This window comes from Pelophylax lessonae, assembly GCF_965119305.1.
Source record: "Pelophylax lessonae genome assembly, chromosome: 5".
In the NCBI taxonomy this organism is placed as follows: Eukaryota; Metazoa; Chordata; class Amphibia; order Anura; family Ranidae; genus Pelophylax; species Pelophylax lessonae.
The window spans coordinates 366,955,214-366,976,161 of record NC_138772.1 but is presented as its reverse complement, the minus strand read 5'-3'; the positions used below and the strand labels follow the sequence as shown (position 1 = coordinate 366,976,161).

Below are 20,948 nucleotides of genomic sequence, written 5' to 3'. Positions count from 1 at the left end.
ACAACTGCAGGTATGTCAAACAATGATTTGGAGAGGAAGGCATAGAAGTACACTTCCCGCCTCTGCACTTGAGTCCGCAATTATAGTTTCAATTTGGCCTATAAAATCCAAAACAGCTGCAGAGAACGACACTTAAGATAAGGCAGATGAAGGGGTCACACTTGATTCTGCTAAAAAAAAAAAAAAAAAAAAAAGAGAAGAGTGTGTGGACTCAAGTAGTAAAACTGAATTTTTGTAAAATCTTACCTGTAAAATTCTTTTCTCTGAGTCCTCCGACAGTCGCCGCCTCTTCATATTAGTCACAATGGGGTTATTGACCTTTGCTCCGTAGGAGTAGCTAGGCAACAGAATATGTTAATATCAAAGCTTTTAGCATACCCCACCCCTAGGGAGTGGTCCCCTCAGTCAATACCCTCCTGCTCCCTGCATTCCTACCTCAGTTTCAGTAGTATAGCAGTAGAGTACATAAACAAACCCCAAAAGAGGGGCGGGGGCGGCGACTGTCGGAGGACTCAGAGAAAGGAATTTTACAGGTAAGATTTTACAAAAATTCAGTTTTCTCTTACGTCCTCCGACAGTCGCCGCCTCTTCATATTCGTCACAATGGGGACGTCCCAAAGCAGTGTAGACATGAGGGGTGGGAAACCAGCAGCCGCGCCTAAGGCAACGCAATACCCACATCAGAGAAAAGAACCTTACCAAAGGAAGGAAACCAACTGGGCAACATGAAAAAACTTGCTCAACAGGAGCAACAACCCAGGAAAACAAATAACCTAGGGATAAAAACATCCCAACAGCCAAGGGTCCAAGAAAAAACCAAGGAACCCTAAGGCACTGCCGCACAAAGAACCTTGCGGCCAAAGGAAGCATCTGCCGATGCCTGAACATCCACTTTGTAGAATTTGGAGAAGGTGTGAACGGACGACCAAGTCGCCGCCTTACACACCTGGGCCACAGAAGCCCGATGATGACAGGCCCAAGACGTACTCAGAGATCTTGTAGAGTGCGCCTTCACAGGCAGGAGGGGAACTTTCCCCTTCAAAGCATAGGCCTGTTCAATGACCTGTCTGATCCATTTGGCGATGGTAGAAGCCGACGCCGCCATGCCCTTCCGAGGCCCCTCTGGAAGGACAAATAGAGAATCCGTCTTGCGAAAGGATTCAGTCGATGACAGGTAAACCCTGATCGCCCGAACAACATCCAAGGAATGCAAAGCCACTTCCTTCGGATGTTTAGGCTTTGCGCACAGCGAAGGCAAGACAATGTCCTCATTGAGGTGAAATTCCGAAATCCTTTTTGGAAGGAAAGACGGGTTAGGTCGCAAGACCACCTTATCCGAGTGAACCACCAAATACTGAGATCTGCAGGACAAAGCAGCCAGCTCCGACACCCTACGAGCCGAGGTGATAGCCACCAAAAAGGCGACCTTCTTGGACAACATAGACAAAGAGATCTCCCTGATTTTTTCAAAGGGAGCATGTTGCAACACGGACAGAACAAGATTCAAGTCCCATGGAGGCAAAGGCTCCCTCCTAGGAGGGACCAGATGCCGCACCCCTTGAACAAAGGTGCCAACCAAAGAATTAGACGCCACAGGGCGTTGAAAGAGAACGGCCAGAGCAGAAATCTGACCCTTAATCGTGGCCAACGCCAAACGCTGGTCCACGCCCGTTTGAAGAAAAGCCAACACCCTTGATACCGAGTATGAGCGAGGGGAATACCCCCTGGACTCACACCAAGCAAAATAGGCCTTCCAAGTACGGTAGTAAACCTTCCCCGAAGAGGACTTTCTAGCCTTGATCAAAGTGTGAATGACCTCAGGGGAGAGACCCCTATCCTTCAGGATCTGGGTTTCAACAGCCAGGCCGTTAAAGCCAGCGACTGTAAAGCAGGATGGAATATCGGCCCTTGAGACAGAAGATCTTCTCGAAGAGGCAGACGCCACGGAGCGTCGACCGCCAGATTCACAAGGTCTGCGTACCAAGACCGGCGAGGCCAGTCTGGTGCCACCAGAATCACCGTGTGCGGTTCCGAGGCCAACCTGCGAAGGAACCTGGACAGCAGCTGAATCGGTGGAAAGGCATATATCAGACGATACTGATGCCAGGGCGCCACTAACGCGTCTGAGGCGTCTGCCCGAGGATCGCGCGTCCTTGCCACGAACCTTTCCACCTTGTTGTTCAGACGAGATGCGAACAGGTCCACATCTGGGGACCCCCACTTCTCGCACAACATCAGAAAGACATCCGGGTGAAGGGACCATTCTCCCTGGTCCAGGGTCTGGCGGCTCAAATAATCCGCCTGCCAGTTCTCCACCCCCGGAATGTGAACAGCAGATATCGCCGGGACGTGCGTCTCGGCCCAAGATAGAATGTCGGCTACTTCCCGAGCCGCTCGGGCACTCCTGGTGCCCCCTTGGTGGTTGATGTAGGCCACCGCTGTGGCATTGTCCGTCTGCACCCGAACCGGACGGCCCTGCAGCCTGTCCGACCAACGCCGAAGGTAGAGATTTATCGCTCGCAATTCCAGAATGTTGATCGGAAGGGAGGACTCCTCCCCCGACCAAGTTCCCTGGGCGGACAGAACGCCCAGAACACCACCCCAGCCCGACAGGCTGGCATCCGTGGTGATCACTGTCCACGAGCAAGGGCGAAAGGACTTGCCCCCCGACACCGCCGAGGACTGGAGCCACCACAGAAGGTCCCTTCGGGTGCGATGACTCAACGAAATCTGGAGATCCAGAGATTGCGGTCGTCCATCCCACCTGGCCAGAATCTCCCTTTGGAGACCCCGCGTGTGAAACTGGGCAAAGGGTATCGCCTCGAAAGCTGAGACCATCAGCCCCAGACACCTCATGCACGTCCGGAGGGACGAGCACTGAACGTCCCTGAGGGACCCGACTTCTTCCTGAAGCTTCCAGGCTTGTCTTCCGGCAGGAAGACCTTCGCCTGAACAGAATCCAGGATCATTCCCAGGTAAGAAAGACGAACCGACGGACACAGCGTCGACTTTGGAAAATTTATCGTCCAACCGAACTCCTGCAGAGTCTGCATCGTGATGGACAGGTCGCTCACCAGACCCTGACTGGTCGCAGACCGAACCAGAATGTCGTCCAGATACCCCAGGACCGAAATGCCCTGGGCTCTCAATAAAACCAGAACCGGCGCAAGCACCTTGGTGAAAACCCGCGGAGCCGAAGCGAGACCAAAGGGTAACGCCACGAATCGGTAGTGATCCTCCGCAATGGCGAATCGAAGGTACCGCTGGTGACCCTCGAAGATGGGGATGTGAAGATACGCATCCTTCAGATCGATAGAGGCCATGAATTCCCCCGGAACCAGGGCAGCCACCACTGATCGCAGGGATTCCATGCGGAACTTGCGAACCCGCACAAAGAGGTTCAGAGCTTTCAAGTCCAGAATTGGACGTACCTTGCCCTCCTTTCTGGGCACAGTGAACAGATTTGAATAGAACCCCCGAAATCTGTCCCGATGAGGCACCGGAACCACCACTCCCTGAGCCCGCAGGTCCCGCACCGCCAGGTGCAGATCCCGCAATCGCTCCGGAGACAGCTGAAGATTTGAGGGAAAAAATCTGCCCGCCGGCCCAGAGAGAAACTCGATCTTGTATCCAGACCGAACGATTTCCTGAACCCACCTGTCCCGAACGCGGGCCAGCCAGGGTTGAAGAAAACCGAGCAAACGTCCCCCCACCCCAGAACTGGGTGAGGGCGCCCCTTCAGGCCGCATTGTTATGGGCAGCGGACCCGGACTGGCCGGACTTCTGCTTACCTGCCCACGGCTTTTTCTGGGAGCCTTGTCCCTTGAAGGGCTTGCCCTTATAGTGCGACCGAAAGGCACGAAAGGACCCCTGAGAGGGTCTAAACTAAGTATTCTTCTTACCGCGAACAAACTTAGACTTGTGAGTCTGGGGCAAAAGAGTGCTCTTACCCCCAGAAATACCCTTTATCAGAATATCCAAAGATTCGCCAAAAAGGCGAGAGCCCACGTAGGGCAAATTAGCTAAAGTCTTGCGAGAAGATTGGTCAACAGACCAACATTTCAGCCAGATCAGGCGACGGTTCAACACCGCCACACTCTGCAGACGCGCAGCCAAAGGGACCATATCTAGGTCCGCATCACACAAATACATGACACCCTGATGAATCTGATCCACCATAGCCAAGGTTGACGGCGAAGCAGAGTCAGTCACCAGGGTGCGCCTGAGCACCTGCGTCCAATCGGCAATAGCCTGGGCTGCCATAATGGAAGCAAAAATAGGCTTCAGCATAGAGCCCGCAACCGTATAAGAGTGACGGGCCAGAGACTCCAATCTCCTGTCCGTAGGGTCCCGGAACACCGGGGTATCCTCAGCAGGGATCGCAGTGGATTTATTCAAAATCGCCACCGCGTGATCCACCTGAGGCAGCACACACCAATGCTCATCAGTAGCTGGTGTAAAAGGATAACGCAGCTTGAACCTACTCGGCACAGCAAAAATGGATTTTTGTAAAATCTTACCGTAAAATCCTTTTCTCTTAGCTCATTGACAGACGTAGTCCTCGGTGATACAGCACCTTCGGGTTATGTTGCTTCCACAGGAGCAGGACTAGACAGGAAATTAAAATGCTCTGGCCACACCCTAGGGGCAGTCCCAGAGGGTATATCCTCTCTCTCTCTGCCTCAGCAAATCAGTTATGTCAAAAAGCAGTCTTTAGAAATTTTAACCCAACCCAACTCCAAAACAGAGGGGCGGGGACTACGTCTGTCAATGAGCTAAGAGAAAAGGATTTTACGGTAAGATTTTACAAAAATCCATTTTTCTCTATCGCTCATTGACAGACGTAGTCCTCGGTGATACAGCACCTTCGGGACGTCCCAGAGCAGTATCACAAATGAGGGGTGGGAAAATGGAAATCAAATCCCAATCTAGAAGGCCCAACCGGTGCCAACTAGAAGTTTAAAATGCTCATCCTTAATGATGAGACTCAACAAAAAAGAAATTATTCAAACAGAAAAAAACTCTCGAGGTAGACCACCGGTCTTCCTCAAATTGCGGCCCGCAAAACCTTGCAGCCAAATGAGGCATCCGCCGATGCCGTCACATCAATTTTATAGAATTTTGTAAAGGTATGTACCGACGACCAGGTGGCCGCCTTACATACCTGGACCACTGACGCCTGATGGCGAAAGGCCCAGGAAGTACTGAGCGCTCGAGTGGAGTGCGCCCTAACAGGGAACGGAGGACTCTGACCCTTAATAGAATAAGCCTGTACCACCGTCTGTCTAATCCATTTGGCAATGGTCGCGGCAGATGCAGGCAAACCCTTTCTGGGGCCATCCGTGATCACAAAAAGTGAATCCGTCTCACGGAATGATTCCGTAGCTTTCAGGTATACTCTGATTGCCCGAACCACATCCAAGGAATGCAAAGCATGTTCCCGATGATGCTTGGGCTGAGGACACAAGGAAGGTAGTACAATATCTTCATTCAGATGAAAATCTGAAACCACCTTAGGAAGAAAGGATGGCTTAGGATGAAGTACTACCTTATCCCTATGAATCACTAGGTATGGGGACTGGCATGATAATGCAGCCAGTTCTGACACCCTGCGAGCAGAAGTGATAGCCACCAAGAAGGCCACCTTCTGGGATAAAGTAAACAAGGGAATCTCCCTGATGTTTTCAAAGGGAGGTTTCTGTAGAACCGACAAAACTAAATTAAGATCCCAGGGCGGGAAGGGCGCGCGGACTGGTGGAGACAGGTGCCGCACCCCCTGGATGAAATTCCGCACCAAGGACTTGGTAGCTAAAGGTTTCTGAAAGAAGATTGCTAATGCTGAAACTTGACCCTTGATGGTGCTCAAGGCTAGCTTCTGCTCAACCCCTTGTTGCAAAAAAGCCAATATTCGAGTCACCGAATAGGTACGTGGAGGAAATCCTAAAGATTCGCACCACGCAATATAAGTCTTCCATGTGTGATAATAGACCTTGCTGGAAGTCGCTTTCCTTGCTTTAATAAGGGTAGGAATGACTGAAGCTGAAAAACCTCTGTCCTTCAGTACTTGGGTCTCAATGGCCAGGCCATTAAAACCAGCGACTGTAAAGCACGATGGTAAATTGGTCCTTGAGACCACAGACACTCCCTGAGACGAAGTTCCCACGGAACGTCTGCGACTAGCCTGTCCAAGTCGTCCAGGCCGGCTTGACGAGGCCAGCCTAGAATTTCTAGGACCACTGGTGCTGACTGGATCTGAACCAGGCGTCCCTAGAGCTATCTGGCCCCGACCATCCGAGAAAGTCTGGTCGTTTTCTGTTCCCACACATTTATCAGATACCTGATTGCTATCCGGAAGGGTGATCTTTTCTGGTTGAACCTCAGGGACCGAAGTCACCCGGCTAGAGGCTTCTTGGCCTGTCTGGTCAACAAGATCCGATTCCTGTGGGGAATTGAGACTAATCTTAGGAAAAGGTAAAGGAAAAGATCTATTCAGGGAACGGTGACTACCGCTCCCTGTAGTACTTAAATGTTGGAAGGGAAGAATCGCACCGGTAGTAGTAGTTGATGCTCGATCTAATGTCCTGAATACCGGTGAAAACGTCCCCCCACCCTCAAACCGGGTGGGGGCGCACCTTCAGGCTGTGTACTCCTTTGCTTCGGGTTTGGCTGAGTTGGTCCTCTGTTTGTCCGACCAGCCTTTCTTGAACCCTCCTGGAGGAGTTTTGCCTTTCCCGCTTGTTCCAGCCGGGCGTGCGAACCCTCATTTTAACCACACCACACGTCTGAGGATTACCGCTGACATAGATGCATGCCCTAATAGGGGAGTAGTGTCCAAGGCTGCGTCACAGATAAACTGTAGCCCTTGTATAATCTGTTCCCGGATAATATAATTCAAAAATAAAAAACTTTTTTTTTTTTTTTTTTTTCACAGACCCCCTGCGCCACAAAAGCCCCTTAGTGTTACCTGCTAGGGATCCCTATCGATCGAGAGAGAGAGAGAGAGATAGACCCCCAGGCTCACCACTTGATGCTCAGAGTTTAACTGCAACAGGTTACAGCGCTGTCTTGACAAACAGGAAGTCTTTTGGCTGGCTGCCCAGGAAGAAAGGAGGCAGCTCCGCCCCTCTGCACGCCTTCCGGCGCCTCCCCTAGCTCCACGAGGTGTTTGGATCACCTCAAACATGGCCGCCCCCATGCTGGAGACACGAGGCTACGCCAAAATGGCGGCTCGTGCAATCCAGCAAAAAAAATGGCGGCGGCCTGTACCGAATAGCGGTGTGCTGCAGGGCACACAACACTATCTCTGCATGGGGATTTTTGGCGTGGTTGGCGGTACCGGTCCTGGCGGACCTCATGGCCGTTCGGAAGGCCTGCTATAGCTGGAGATTTGACTAGGAAGGCAGTCTACATGTCCGTGGCTTCTGACTGGTAGGTACCTTATTCTTATCACAGTAAGATTCCCAGACTGCCACTGATTACAATCTTTTAAACATGTATACAATTAGATTGTTAGCTCCCAAACCAAGCCTCCTGGCTTTTTGCACATAAATCACACTCAAAGTAGGGGGATCTGTGCCATATTATAGGATAGAGGGGGACTCTATCTTACCATACAGAGAGGGGCCCACGTTCACCACAAGACCCGTCAGGGGGAAAAGGGGGAACATACTACTCACCATACCGGAACCAGGCGGGCACCAACTCCTGACAGTACCCCTCTCCACCGGGGCGGGAGGGCTGTCGACCAATACGGACGCCGTGACTTTGGCGTTTCAGCGATACGTTTAACTCGCGGGGTCAGTCCCTTAATGGGACTTTGTCGCGGCCGACCCAGCGCGGAGCTATGGCCTGCACGCGCTCGTAGGCTGAACTGGGGTGACCACCGGATCTCAACATCCAGCCCGTCGCCCAGTTCAGCTTTCTTGCTTGAAGATCTCACAGGAACACTGGAGAAAAAAGCTGTCTAAAAAATCTTTTTAAGAAAAAAATCTTGCCAGGACCGAAGATCCCAGCAAGGTATCTAGGTCCTTACTCCTAACTAGACAGAAAATAACTGATTTGCTGAGGCAGAGAGAGAGAGGATATACCCTCTGGGACTGCCCCTAGGGTGTGGCCAGAGCATTTTAATTTCCTGTCTAGTCCTGCTCCTGTGGAGGCAACATAACCCGAAGGTGCTGTATCACCGAGGACTACGTCTGTCAATGAGCGATAGAGAAAAGGCTTTTTAATGTTGCGCCATTGCTCATCAACAGCGCGCTGAAATTCCGTAGAGCAAGGAAAAACCTGCGACATTGTGCGTTTCCTTTGCGTCCCGTACGAGGACATCAAAACAGGAGGACATGGTTCATCCTCCAATTGCAGCGTTTGCTTGATAGAAGCAACCAACTCATCCATGAGTGCAAGCTCTTCAGACGAGCCAGGGGGAGAATTATCAACCCCTTCCACCTCAGCCTCCCCTTCAGACCCCGCAAGGTCTAGAGATGATCGAGACCCTGAGAAGGGCACTCCAGCCATAGCATCCCCATCGCCCTCTGAATCAGAGGAAATTGACACTCTGGGCCTTTTTGTGGATCGATCAGCCACCAGCATCTGCACCTGAGCAGCTAGGTTAGCCACAATAGTAGCCAGATCAGCCCCCTCGGGGGAAGCAGCAGCCCCTTGGCCCCCTACCAAGGAGGGGGGAAACTTGCTTTCCTGAGAATCCATGCCCCAGTAACTTAGGAAAAAAAGGAGTACTGCCCCTTTAAGGTCGCGGCAAGCGAAGCCCACCGCACTCACAGAATACACTGACCCCCACAGGGATAGGAATACAAGGCAAGGAATACAGGAATATGGAAAGGTAAAACCTGGAGAGATCACACAGGCTGCTGCACCGATCGCTGTCCCAGAGGAAAAGGAAGTGATGCAAGACTGACCGCCCTTATGAAGCCTATGTAAAGGCTACACAAACATGGCTGCTGGCTGAGGCTCCATAGGCAGATACAGAAACAGCGCTGACATGAGGCCGGATCGATCGCCGCCAAAAACGCCGCTCTTTACACACAGGACCGGCCCATAGCTCGCTGCAAAAAAATGGCGGACCGCAGCGGTCGCCGCACAGTATGCTCCAAAAACGTTGCACAAGCATGTCACACACAGCATACAGCATACAGCATGTCTCACAGAACTCTCAGCCTGTTACACAGAGCAGAGCAGGAGAGCCCCCCCTCTTCAGCCTACAGAAAGGCAGCTATTACTGACAGGGAGCTCAAAGGTTATTCACAGACATGCAGGGTCCCACAGTCCCAGACTGACACCCAAAACAGACAGGTCCCCACACAGAATACACTTACCATCCGGATGGCGTGGGGAACCCGCACAAGCGATCAAACCGCTGCACTAGGGACAGGGAGAGTCGCAGCCAGGACGCAGTGGAACTGCGGTGCGAAACCGAAAATGGCGTCCGGTGAGGTAGCCACCTCACCGCAGCATCCCTGCAGCGAACAGGGATGGGTCGTTCACAAATGCCAGGAAAACCTGAGCTGAACGCTCGATGGCAGGCTGGGAAGCCACTGGCCCTGAACCCCGGGTACCCAGGGAGGCCAGCCCGAGACCCAGCTCCGCATGATCATCTTCATCCAAAGAACTAAACTAATGCTGAAAAATAACAGCTAAGTAAAGAAGAGAAAATACTTGAAGTAAAATCAAAAAGAGAGAATAAAGGCGGAGACTGAAATCCCAGCACAGGTTAAGCCTGCTAACTCCTAAGCTAGACAAATGAAACTGGGGTAGGAATGCAGGAAGCAGGAGGGTATTGACTGAGGGGACCACCCCCTAGGGGTGGGGTATGCTAAAAGCTTTGATATTAACATATTCTGTTGCCTAGCTACTCCTACGGAGCAAAGGTCAATAACCCCATTGTGACGAATATGAAGAGGCGGCGACTGTCGGAGGACGTAAGAGAAACAACGATTCCAACTGTTGGTGTCGGGTCTCCGAAGAGGAACACTGTAGACCACCCCAGAACTGCTCTTCCTACGTTTAGGATCCACTATGTTGCACTGCTTAACATAGAAACTTAATTGAGTACACCAGGGAAACCCATGGGTAATCATAAAACAGCTGCTAAAATCAGGAGAGGTTTAAACGGCTGGAGGTGACTAGATCACTGTAGGAGGCAAGGACTAACAGGGGTGAAACAACTTGTTTCTTGCAAACAAGAGCAATGGGAGGAAGATGCTACCTCACACTAAGAAGGCAGAAACAGAGCATAGAATGCACGAGAGTGCGAAGCTCCAGCTACTGAAGCAGCATTTACATGCTGATTACGTTAACCCTTTCCATGGAAATTATTGGAAAAAGGAGGTAATAATGGCACTCAAAATGCATCAAGAAATGTAGCAGTTCCCAAAGCTTGGGTGCGAAAGTCTTCTAAAAATAGTTCGCACATAAGACACTGTACACAAAAGTCTAGAAAGTAACAGAATCCAAGCCCAATGCCCAAAGTTTAAATTCCAGACAGACAGCAGTTTTTGTTTTTTGGTCCAGTGGGGTCTGGTTATAGCCTCCAAGACTATTTGCAAAAGGAGCTTGGATCAGCAGGATGTAGATGAAGTCTTGACTGAAGAGAAAACTACTTTGAGAAAAATGGCTAGTAAAACAAGTAAATTTTCCTCAGTAGAAAAAAGATGTCCACAAAAAACTGAAGCATGCTGGGAGTAAGAGGGCTTGTATTTGGCTGGCTGCTGTTTATCTGTTTGCCAGTGTCCAAATCCCCAGTAGGCAGAAGTATGAAACCACTGCCTCTGATAACCTGAATCCTGTATCCCTTAGTGCCGGTTCACACTTATGCACTTGCGCTTGCAATGCGAATTTGCAGTGCGAGTTTACCTTATGTTTTTCAATAGTACCAGCGCGATTGTAATGAAAATTTGATTGCGTTGATTATGTTAATTAAGTTAAGGAGGGGTGGAGCTGAGGGGAAAATCAAACAAAAAATAAGAATTCGCACATAAGAATTCGCACATATCTGAACTGATAATGCGAGTCCAGACCGATTTACATTGATGTCTATGGAAACTAAATTCGCAACGCAACGCTGTAAACTCGCACAAGACCCTTTTTATCATCGCATCACATTCGCATCTGGATCGCAACGCATAGATGTGAACGACCGTCACGAATTCAATGTATTTTGTAAATGCATGCGATTGGAGACTATTTAGAACGCATCGCATTCGCAGTACAAGCGCATAAGTGTGAACCGGCACTTAATGAACAAGAAAAAGAAAAACAAATTAGGCACCAGCTGTAAATTTTAAAGCAAACTGGCTTCATGGTTACTAGGATTTCTCCAGCTGCCAACCTAGTGTGTATGGGTAGATCTCTATATTTTGACAGGGGCAGAAGACTTTAAAGTTGCCGAGCAGAGACTGATGTTCAAAAAATAAATTCTAACTACAGTACATCAACCCCAAAATATTTCAATAATGACATACCACAACGATTATTTTGCTCTTTACCTGCTCGTAATGCTACTTACTTCTCGATATATGAAGTATGATTGCTGCATAATTTTGTAAATATGTTTAAATTCTTCCCATATCTGTTTCTAGCAGAATTTACTTTTGTTGAATTTCCTTTCAAAGCGATATTTCTGCAAGATAAAAAGCAACAGAGTGATAAAAAAAAAAAAAACACAGCTTACTTAGAACAGAATTTTCAAGAAAAAAAAAAAACGTACATAAGACCACAAATAGCTAGAATTTACTATATACGGTAAAATATCATATCAAAACAGCAAAATATGGCAAATTTTACACCTGCGATATATTATCCTGAGGAGGACCTAAACTGTGAAAGCTGCATTAACCACCTTCCGCCCACCGTATAGTAAAATGACGGCGGGCAGGATCTCCTCTCATTCTGGGGCAACGTCATATGACTTTGACCCATTATCAGGGTCAGGGCTCGACAATCCCCGGGCGCCAGGTCGCATTTGCGACTAGAATTAGCGACCTGGCGCCTGGGGGTGCCTTGCAGAAGGTGTCCTGTCATTTTTGCCCGGACTTCCGCGCACGGAGTGCACGGACTTCCGGGCCGTCCGAAAATTGAGGCCCCGGCTTTTCGGCCTACTTGAGATGACAGGCTTCCAATGGGGAACTGGCGCCCTCTTGTGGAAGCCGGGAGTAATGACTGTTGTAATGACTGTTTCCACTGCCTTTTTGTTCTCAATTCATTACCATCTCCCTGTCCAGTTAGTTACCTTTGACAGGGAGTGTGGTTATTATTATTTATTTAATTTATTTTTTAAATGTAAAAAAAAAAAAATATATATATATTTTTTTCTTTAATTATTAAAAAAAATAATTATTTTTTTTCCAATTATTAAAAAAAAAAAATATATATATATATATATATATATATATATATATATATATATATATATATATATATATATATATACTGTTTTTTTTTTTCCCCTCATCGCCATGCCACAGCCGAAGGCCCCTTTCACACGGGCTGTCTGATCAGGTCCGCCTGTCAGTTTTTCAGGCAGACCTGATCGGACCCTTGATTCTCCTCTATGAAGCAGTAATCTGCCGCCATCTGATCCTGTCCACCAAAAGCAGACGGATGGTGGCTCTATTTTCTATCCATCCCGTGGATCGGATCAGATGGCATCGGATGGAAAGAGACAGACAGTCTGTTTTCATCCAATTGTGCTATAGAGGAGAGTGGGGTTCTAGTCGTATTTATGTGTAAATTTCGTATCCGTTTTATTAAATAAAGCTTGGTTGTTTAAAAAAAAAACTGGCTCCTAACTTTTTTAGCTGGCTCCTAGATTTCAGGAAAATTTGTCAAGCCCTGATCAGGGTGCAGAACTGATCGAGGGCGCGCCGTGTCCCTCGAACACGGCACAACCCCAATCTCGGTAAAGAGCCGATATCCAAACCGTTTATTGGCTCTCCTCCCCTCACACTGACAGAGAGTGAGGCGAGAAGAGACAATCAGCAGCATTTCTTTGCAGGGGAGACTGAACAGGTGGTCAGGGCACTGATCATCAGTGCCCAGCCCCAACAGTGCCCAGCAACTGATGCCAGTCTGTGCCCATCAGTGACATCAATCAGGGCCCATCAGTGACACCAATCAGTGGCCATCGGTGCATCCCATCAGGGCGGCATATTTGTGCCCCCTCATTAGTGCCACCTAATCAGTGCCCATCAATGCCGCCACATCAGTGACCACCAGTGCAGCCTATCAGTGCAGCCTCATAAGTGCACATCAATGAAAATATTCTGACAGAAACAAAAAAAAACGCTTTCTTTTCCCAAAACTTTTGGTCTTTTTTTTGTTTGTTTTTAGTAAAAAATAAAAAACCCAGTGGTGAATAAATGCCACCAAAATAAAGCTCTATTTGCACGAAAAAAAAGTGATAAAAATTTAATTTGGGTACAGCGTTGCATGACTTATCATTCATAGTGTGACAGCGCTGAAAACTGAAAATTGGCCTGGGCAGAAAGGGTTGAAATGAAACGGTTAATGAAAATAAATGAAAACGTGAGTAGTCCCTATAAGTTGATCTTTTTGCCTTTTTTGACTTACCATGCCTTGTTTTACACTGTGTTTTTGTGTAGAGGCAGTAGGGCTTTGCCTCCTCTTGTCCACAGATGCCCCCTGAAAAATGACTGGCTAACCTGATGACCATTTAAGAAGCAGTAGGAAATAAGTAGGGAACAGATTCACAGACTCAATAAAGGGAATCATGGGAATTCTTGCACTGCAGATCCTCAGGTCTCTTGTTGTAGACTGTGTCTCCAGTAAGATGATTTCCACTTACCTCCAGCCTATTTAGAACAGGAACTCGTAAACAATATCCTTCATTAAGAAAACGCATAGAAAAAATTCTCAGCAATACACAAGACACAATGTAAACATTCCCGCTATATCCAAACTTAAAGCAGAACTTCACTGCATCTGAGCACCACAAACCAAAAGCGCTTTTTAATTAGTTCCTAATGTTCAAAGCAAACACCCCTATCCATCCATGTCTCCATGCTATAATTTATTAAGAAAACAATTCGAAAAACACCCCTCTAGCATTTTTGGGCGTAGCCATCTTGTGTAAAGGCAGATGAATTAGGTGGCATTTAGTTCCTGAAATTTGTGTGGCCTTAGCTCAACCATGCAGGCAGGAGGGCATGCTTAGCTGAGAAAACTTCTCCTCCCCTCCGGAAGGCTCCTGGGATGTATGATATCATTTTCCTAGGCAAAGAAACCAGGAAGTAACTAAGAAAATGTACAAAAAAAATTAATATGATATACTTTCCTATATATTTACCAATTCTAGCAGAGTTAAGGATTCAAAATAGTCAATATTGATTGAGAGAGAAGTTTCTCTTTAACCACTTAAGGACCAGGCCTATTTCTGACACTTCTTGTTTACAAGTTAAAATCATTTATTTTTTTTGCTAGAAAATTACTTAGAACCCCCAAACATTGTATATTTTTTTTTAGCAGAGACCCTAGAGAATGAAATGGAGATTGTTGCAATATTTTTTTTTCACATTGTATTTGCGCAGCAGTCTTACAAACGCAATTATTTGGGATAAAATATACTTTTTTGAATTAAAAAATAAGAAAACAGTAAAGTTAGCCCAATTTGTTTCTATAATGTGAACGATGTTACGCTGAGTAAAAAGATACCCAACATGTCATGCTTCAAAATTGCGCACGCTTGTGGAATGGCGACAAACATTGGTAGTCAAAAAACCCCCATAGGTGACATTTTAAAATTTCTACAGGTTACCAGTTTTGAGTTACAGAGGAAGTCTAGGGCTAGAATTATTGCTCTCACTCCAACGATCGCGGCAATACCTCACATGTGGTTTGAATCCTGTCTACATACGTGGGCGCGACTTGATTTTGTGTTCGCTTCTGCACGCGAGCTAATGAGGACGGGGCGCTTTCATTTTTTATTTTTACACTGTCCTTTTTTTTAAAAAAAATGTTTGATCGCTTTTATTCCTATCACAAGGAATGTAAACATCCCTTGAAATAGAAATAAGCAGGACAGGACCTCTTTAATGTGAGCTCTGGGGTCAAAAATACCTCAGATCTCACATCTACACTAAAAAGCAAAAAAAAAAAAAAACCTACCGTTAGTTTACTGGTAAGGGTCTTTTCTTCCGAGCCTTCCAGGACGGCCCAACAGTGAGAGATGATAGGCTCCTCCCTACCAGAAACACAATCAATTAAGAATAGTTAAAAGGCCCCACCTTTCCCTCTGGCCCCAGTTGTAATAGAGTAACTTCCACAACCAAATTTTATGAGGGAAAAGTTTAACAATATTATAGGTACTTATCACCTACATCTATGCATAACATCATACACCCTTTTAACTAGGGTGGGTAGGCGGGCCATCCTGGAAGGCTCGGAAGAAAAGACCGTTACCGGTAAACTAACGGTAGGTTTTCTCTCCTCCCCTTCCAGGACGGCCCAACAGTGAGAGGATAATAGAGATCCCTTGCCTACCTTAGGGTGGGACCACTGCTTGTAAGACTTTTCGGCCAAAGGCTAGGTCTTGCTGAGACAGTACTTCAATGCGGTAATGCTTCAAGAAGGTGTCATGACTAGACCAGGTGGCTGCGGTGAGAATTTGTTCCCATGAAGCTCCTGCCTTCTCAGCCCAGGATGTGGCGATGGCTCTTGTTGAGTGCGCTTTTACCTTGGTTGGAGCAGCAAGACCTGATAATTCATATGAAGTGGTAATTGCTTGCCTAATCCACCTGGCTAGTGAGGGCTTAGAAGCCTGCAATCCCTTCCTAGGCCTAGAATGGAGGACTAGGAGGTGGTTTGACCTTCTGAAGGTTTTAGTTCTTTCTAAATAAGTGAGAAGAGCTCTTCTCACATCAATACAATGGAATTCCATTTCCTTGTTGTTCTTTGGTCTGTCGCAAAAGGAAGGTAGATTTATCTCCTGAGTTCTATGAAAAGAGGATGCTACCTTGGGTAGATATAAAGGGTCTGGTTTTAGGACTATCCTATCTGGGAAGACCAACATAAAAGGCTTTTTAATAGACAGAGCCTGTAAATCACCTATTCTCCTGGCTGTGGTGATAGCTAACAAAAAGGCTATTTTTAAGGATAGAAATTTTAAAGAAATTTCCTCTATAGGTTCAAAGGGGTCTTTAGATAATGCCTCTAAGACCCTATTAAGGTCCCAAGGAGGGAACCTGTTTGTTGTAATAGGAGTAACCCTACTCTTAGCTAACAAAAATCTTTTAACCAATGGCTCCTTTGCCAAACTGATGTCTAGAAAAACTGAAAGAGCTGCAATCTGTACCCTGAGGGTGTTCACTGCCACACCCTTATCTACTCCATCTTGTAAAAATTCCAAAATAATTGGAGTAGAGGTAGAAGCAAAATTCTTTTGCTTCTGCCAGGTACAGAATCTTTTCCATATTTTAACGTAAATCTTTCTAGTCCCTGAGACAGAAGGTCTGAGGGAACTGGGCGATGCCACTGGTGAACCGTGGATGTAGTTTTTAGGGATAGGAACCGTGATCCTATGGGGAATAGGGGAGCGGACAGGATTATTTTCCGTCCCTGATGCCTGCCCAGATTCTGGTAGACTCTGGAGATTGGCATCAGGGGAGGCAGGGCATTGGCTGGTTTGTATAGCCATTGCTGGTTCTGAACTCTCAGTCCCACCAAATTGCTTTTTGGAGTGCTTTGGTTGGGCCACCCAGTCAGAGAGTTCTGGTCCTGCGAAAGGAGGATGAGCATCCTGCCTAAGGAGATTATTCTTTTTGCCCAAAAGTCTATCTGGTTAAATCGCAGATTTTTTGCAAAGGGTTGAGCCCCTGAAGTGGGTGGAATGCTTCCTGGAATCCTTTGGATCATGCTCGGGTAATATTTTCCTGAGGGTCCTGTTACCACTGAGAAATGGGAACAGGACCCCTGGCAACACCGGCTTCTTGTTACTGGAACAATTACAGGTAATTTTTTCAGTTCTAGAATCCCTGGAAGCATAATGAGCTGTCCCTTTGCAACGCTTTTGGGGGAATGTGTAAGGGTTATTTATTGAATGAATATAAGTGCGGTTAGGAGTCTTCTCCTATTCTGCTGCTTATTATCCCGAGGGCCACGAAAAAACTTTTTATTAGTTTCTTTTGGCTTTGTGGGAAATTTAATTCCTTTTTCTGAGGATCTGGAGAGGACTTCGTCAAGTCCTGAACCAAACAAGAGTGACCCTTCAAATGGAAGGCCACAGAGCTTGGTCTTGGACGTGATGTCTCCTTCCCATTCCTTAAGCCAAATGGCTCTTCTAGCGGAGTTCATAAGTGCCCCTGTTTTAGCAGTGGCTTCCACTGATTCTAATGCAGCGTCTGCCAGATAGGCTACTGCCTTGCTTATCACTGACAGGGAATCTTGTATATCCTGGATTTTTAACTGTAAAAACATTTTTATTACGTTTTTCAATCCAGGAAAAGGCGTTTCTTGCAACGTAAGAAGCAGCTAGGGCTGAACCCATTGCTTTAGCATTGGAATCCCAAGCTTTTCCCAGTAAAGTTTCTGCTTTCCGATTCATAGTATCTTTGAGACTACCAGCATCTAAAAAGGAGAGATCTGATTTCCTGGAGACTTGCGCTAGGGGAGAATCTATTTTTGGTCTTTTAAGGAATTTGTTTGCATCCTCATCCTTAAAGGGAAATCTTCTTTTCCAAGAATTCCCCTTGCTCAACCTGTTTTCAGGCAATTGCCATTGTTGAAGGATAAGACTCTTCAAGGAATGGTGAACATGAAAAACTCTAGTAGGGCTTCTTCCTATCCCTTTATAGAGTTTGTCCTGTGCCGAGACTTCTTTTGGCAGATCAGGAATCTCTTCTGAGGCATATATGGCTTGAAGGAGACCCTGCATACTATCCAATCCAAACCATTTTTTTGCTGACTCTACCTCCTCAGAGGCATCAGAGTCCCTATTTTCCTCATCTTCTGAACAAGATGGGGAAATTGAGTGGTCATCTTCTGGGAATATTCTATCTTCATCTGTAACCTGTGCTGATGGGAGACTTTGAGTAGCTGGTGTGGTGGCTGAGGGCCCTGCTATATTTAGAGGGGTTACTTGACACGAAGTCCCTGCCATTGCGGAAGGGTCCACCTGTTCCCCTCTAAGAGCTACACCTACGGTAGTTTAGACCGTACTGCCATCATAGTAGAAAGCATTTCCTCTTGCATCGTTTTAACAAAATCTTTCATAAAGTCTGAGGTTTCCCTCCCTGACAATTTATGAATGCATCTATAGCAAAACGGTCTAGTGTGGGTACTGGACATCTTTTCTGAGCAATAACCACATTTCTTATGGACAGCAGGCCCTTGTAATGCAGATGTAGCTTCTTGTGAACCGCTCTGGGACTCTGGAAGACAGTATACATAAATAACATGAGTATAACCCTTCCAGAAAAAAGACATCAACATAGGGACCATAGAAAGAAGGCATAATTATCTACTAGGGTCAGGGAAATGATAGTTCCAGGTAGGCTTGTGACGGTATCAGATTTTCATGCTGCGATTAATTGATTAAGGTTTTGCCACGGTATACGGTATTATCACTGTATTCTATTATTAAATTTAAATTATTAAATTTCCACCTCACTTCAATTTCATTGCTGAATTTAGGGGCTTTGGTTCACTTATGCACATTATTATATAGTCAGTCAGTACAGACTCTGTGAACCAGGCCTAAAATAGGTCATCAAGCAGTGTCAGGCCTAAAGCAATAGTAAAGTCATTAATTGGTTAAACCTGCAGGAGGACCGGTGTTTTTATCTATTAATGACTTTACTATTGCTTTAGGCCTGGTTCACATGTATGCGGGTTGGGGGCCCACATTTGCACAGGCATGGCAGCCCATTGATGTGAATGGGCTTGAGCTGCTATGCCTGCGTTTTCAGCTGAAAAAAGGTGCATGCAGAATTTAAAAAAATGCAGTGGCCATGAAATCCATCCTTCTTTTGCACCATGCGACTTACCTGCCGTTGCTGCACACGCAAACTGTTTTTAAATGCCGTGCCCACGTATACAAAAAATGCAGAAAGCTTGCCAGAGCAGGAACTGCAGGTTAGTCGCATGGTGCAAAAGCAGGATGGATTTCAAGGCCACTGAATTTTAAAAAAATGCTGCATGCACTTTTTTTCTGCGGAAAATGAGGGCATAGCAGCCCGTTCAAATCAATGGGCTGCTATGCCTGTGCAAATGTGGGCCGCCAACCCGCATACATGTGAACCGCCAACCCGCATACATGTGAACCAGGCCTAAAGCAATAGTAAAGTCATTAATAGATAAAAACACCGGTCCTCCTGCAGGTTTAACCACTTCTGGATCGCAAGGATTTGCCCCTTTAAAGACCAGGCCATCGGATCAGAGCGCCAGGACCAGTCATCACCAGGTAGGCCAGACACTGCTTGATGGCTATATAATAATGTAATGTGGGCTGCTATGCGTGTGTGTGTGTGTGTGTGTGTGTGTGTGTGTGTATATATATATATATATATATATTAGAGCTGCACGATTCTGGCCAAAATGAGAATCACCATTTTTTAGCTTGGAATAAAGATCACAATTCTCTGTGTAACAAAAAAAAAAAATTGGGATAACTTTACTGTTACGTTTTTTTTTTTTTTATTCATTAAAGTCTATTAATTGCGTTTGAAAGACTGCTACGCAAATACAGTGTGACATAAAATATTACAACAATCGCCATTTTTTTCTGTAGGGTCTCTGCTAAAAAAATATATAAAATGTTTGGGGGTTCTAAGTACTTTTCTAGCAAAAAAAAAAAATGATTTTAACTTGCAAGCAACAAGTGTCAGAAAAAGGTCGTCTTTAAGAGGTTAAACTTCCTTTCTCCCTGGCAGAGGGAAGGAAAAGATACAAATGTAATCATTTTTGTTTATAGTTAGGAGACTTAATGCTAAAAGGCTTAGCTGTGTGAGTGAATGAGTCATCCAGCTCACTGAAATGTATCAATTCACAAGTCAGACCCAGGAGCAGAGAAACTCTGTATTTTAAAAATGCCACAATAACAATACCGTGGCTATGCAATACCGCGATATATCGAATTACCGAAAACCGGCATATGTCTAGTTCCAGGCACATGTTACTGTCGGTAAGCTAGCAGGCTTCAGCACAGGTCAGCAAGGATACAGATTATCACTTACCTTGTCCGACCTGGTTTTTTGCTGCCGACACCTGGGACTGTCTCTCCTCCTCTTTCCCCTGAGGCTGAGTCGTGGAGGACTTCATTTCCGGAGCAGGAACCCGAGCTGTGCCAGCCTTGAAATCTGGTCTGCCGCTGTTGAGCGGCTCTGGCGTCTCCTCCATGCTTCTCTTCCTTCCCATGTCGCGTACGTCTGACGTCTGCACCGGAAGTTCCGGTTTCGAAACGGAGGAAAGCTGCTAGCGCCGGAAAACAAGACCTGGAAACACTAGGAAGTGACTGAGGGCTTGCTAGTGGGTGACCTGTGAGTTCCCTTGGATGGGAGTGCAGAGACTGCTCCGCTCGTAAGGTTCCCCCCCCTACTCCAGAGAGTTCTGCAAGGGGAACCCGTGGCTTTCTGCCGAACCTGGCTCACAGGGTACCTTTCGACTCTAGGAGTCTGCAGGTGAGATCTTAAGGAAGAAACACAATCTAAACTGGGGCCAGAGGGAAAGGTGGGGCCTTTTAACTATTAATTGTGTTTCCGGTAGGGAGGAGCCTATCATCTCTCACTGTTGGGCCGTCCTGGAAGGGAAGGGGAGAAAATGGGCTCTTTAAGACCATTGGAAGGAAGCGACGTATCACGTTGCTCCGGTCCTCCAAGGCCATAGAGTGGAGAGTGGACCGGATCATTTTCCGCACTACTGACGGCTCCGGTAAGCAGGGCAAATGACCAGGAAGCGGAGGGAGAGGGGCACCTCTCCCGCCG

The 20,948-nt window shown here is 46.8% G+C and overlaps 1 protein-coding gene across 1 annotated transcript in view; it reads right to left on the bottom strand.

The window, feature by feature from the left end:
• The window catches only part of FBXO15 (F-box protein 15), a gene marked incomplete at its 5' end in the record, with an annotated part of 243,412 nt that extends 226,746 nt beyond the window's left edge, over positions 1-16,666 (bottom strand). The window contains 2 exons of the mRNA XM_082257658.1: positions 11,522-11,635; positions 15,567-16,666. Coding sequence (XP_082113784.1) covers positions 11,522-11,635; positions 15,567-16,666 — 1,214 coding nt within the window. The remainder of the gene's footprint in view (positions 1-11,521; positions 11,636-15,566) is intronic.
• Positions 16,667-20,948: the final 4,282 nt, after the last annotated feature.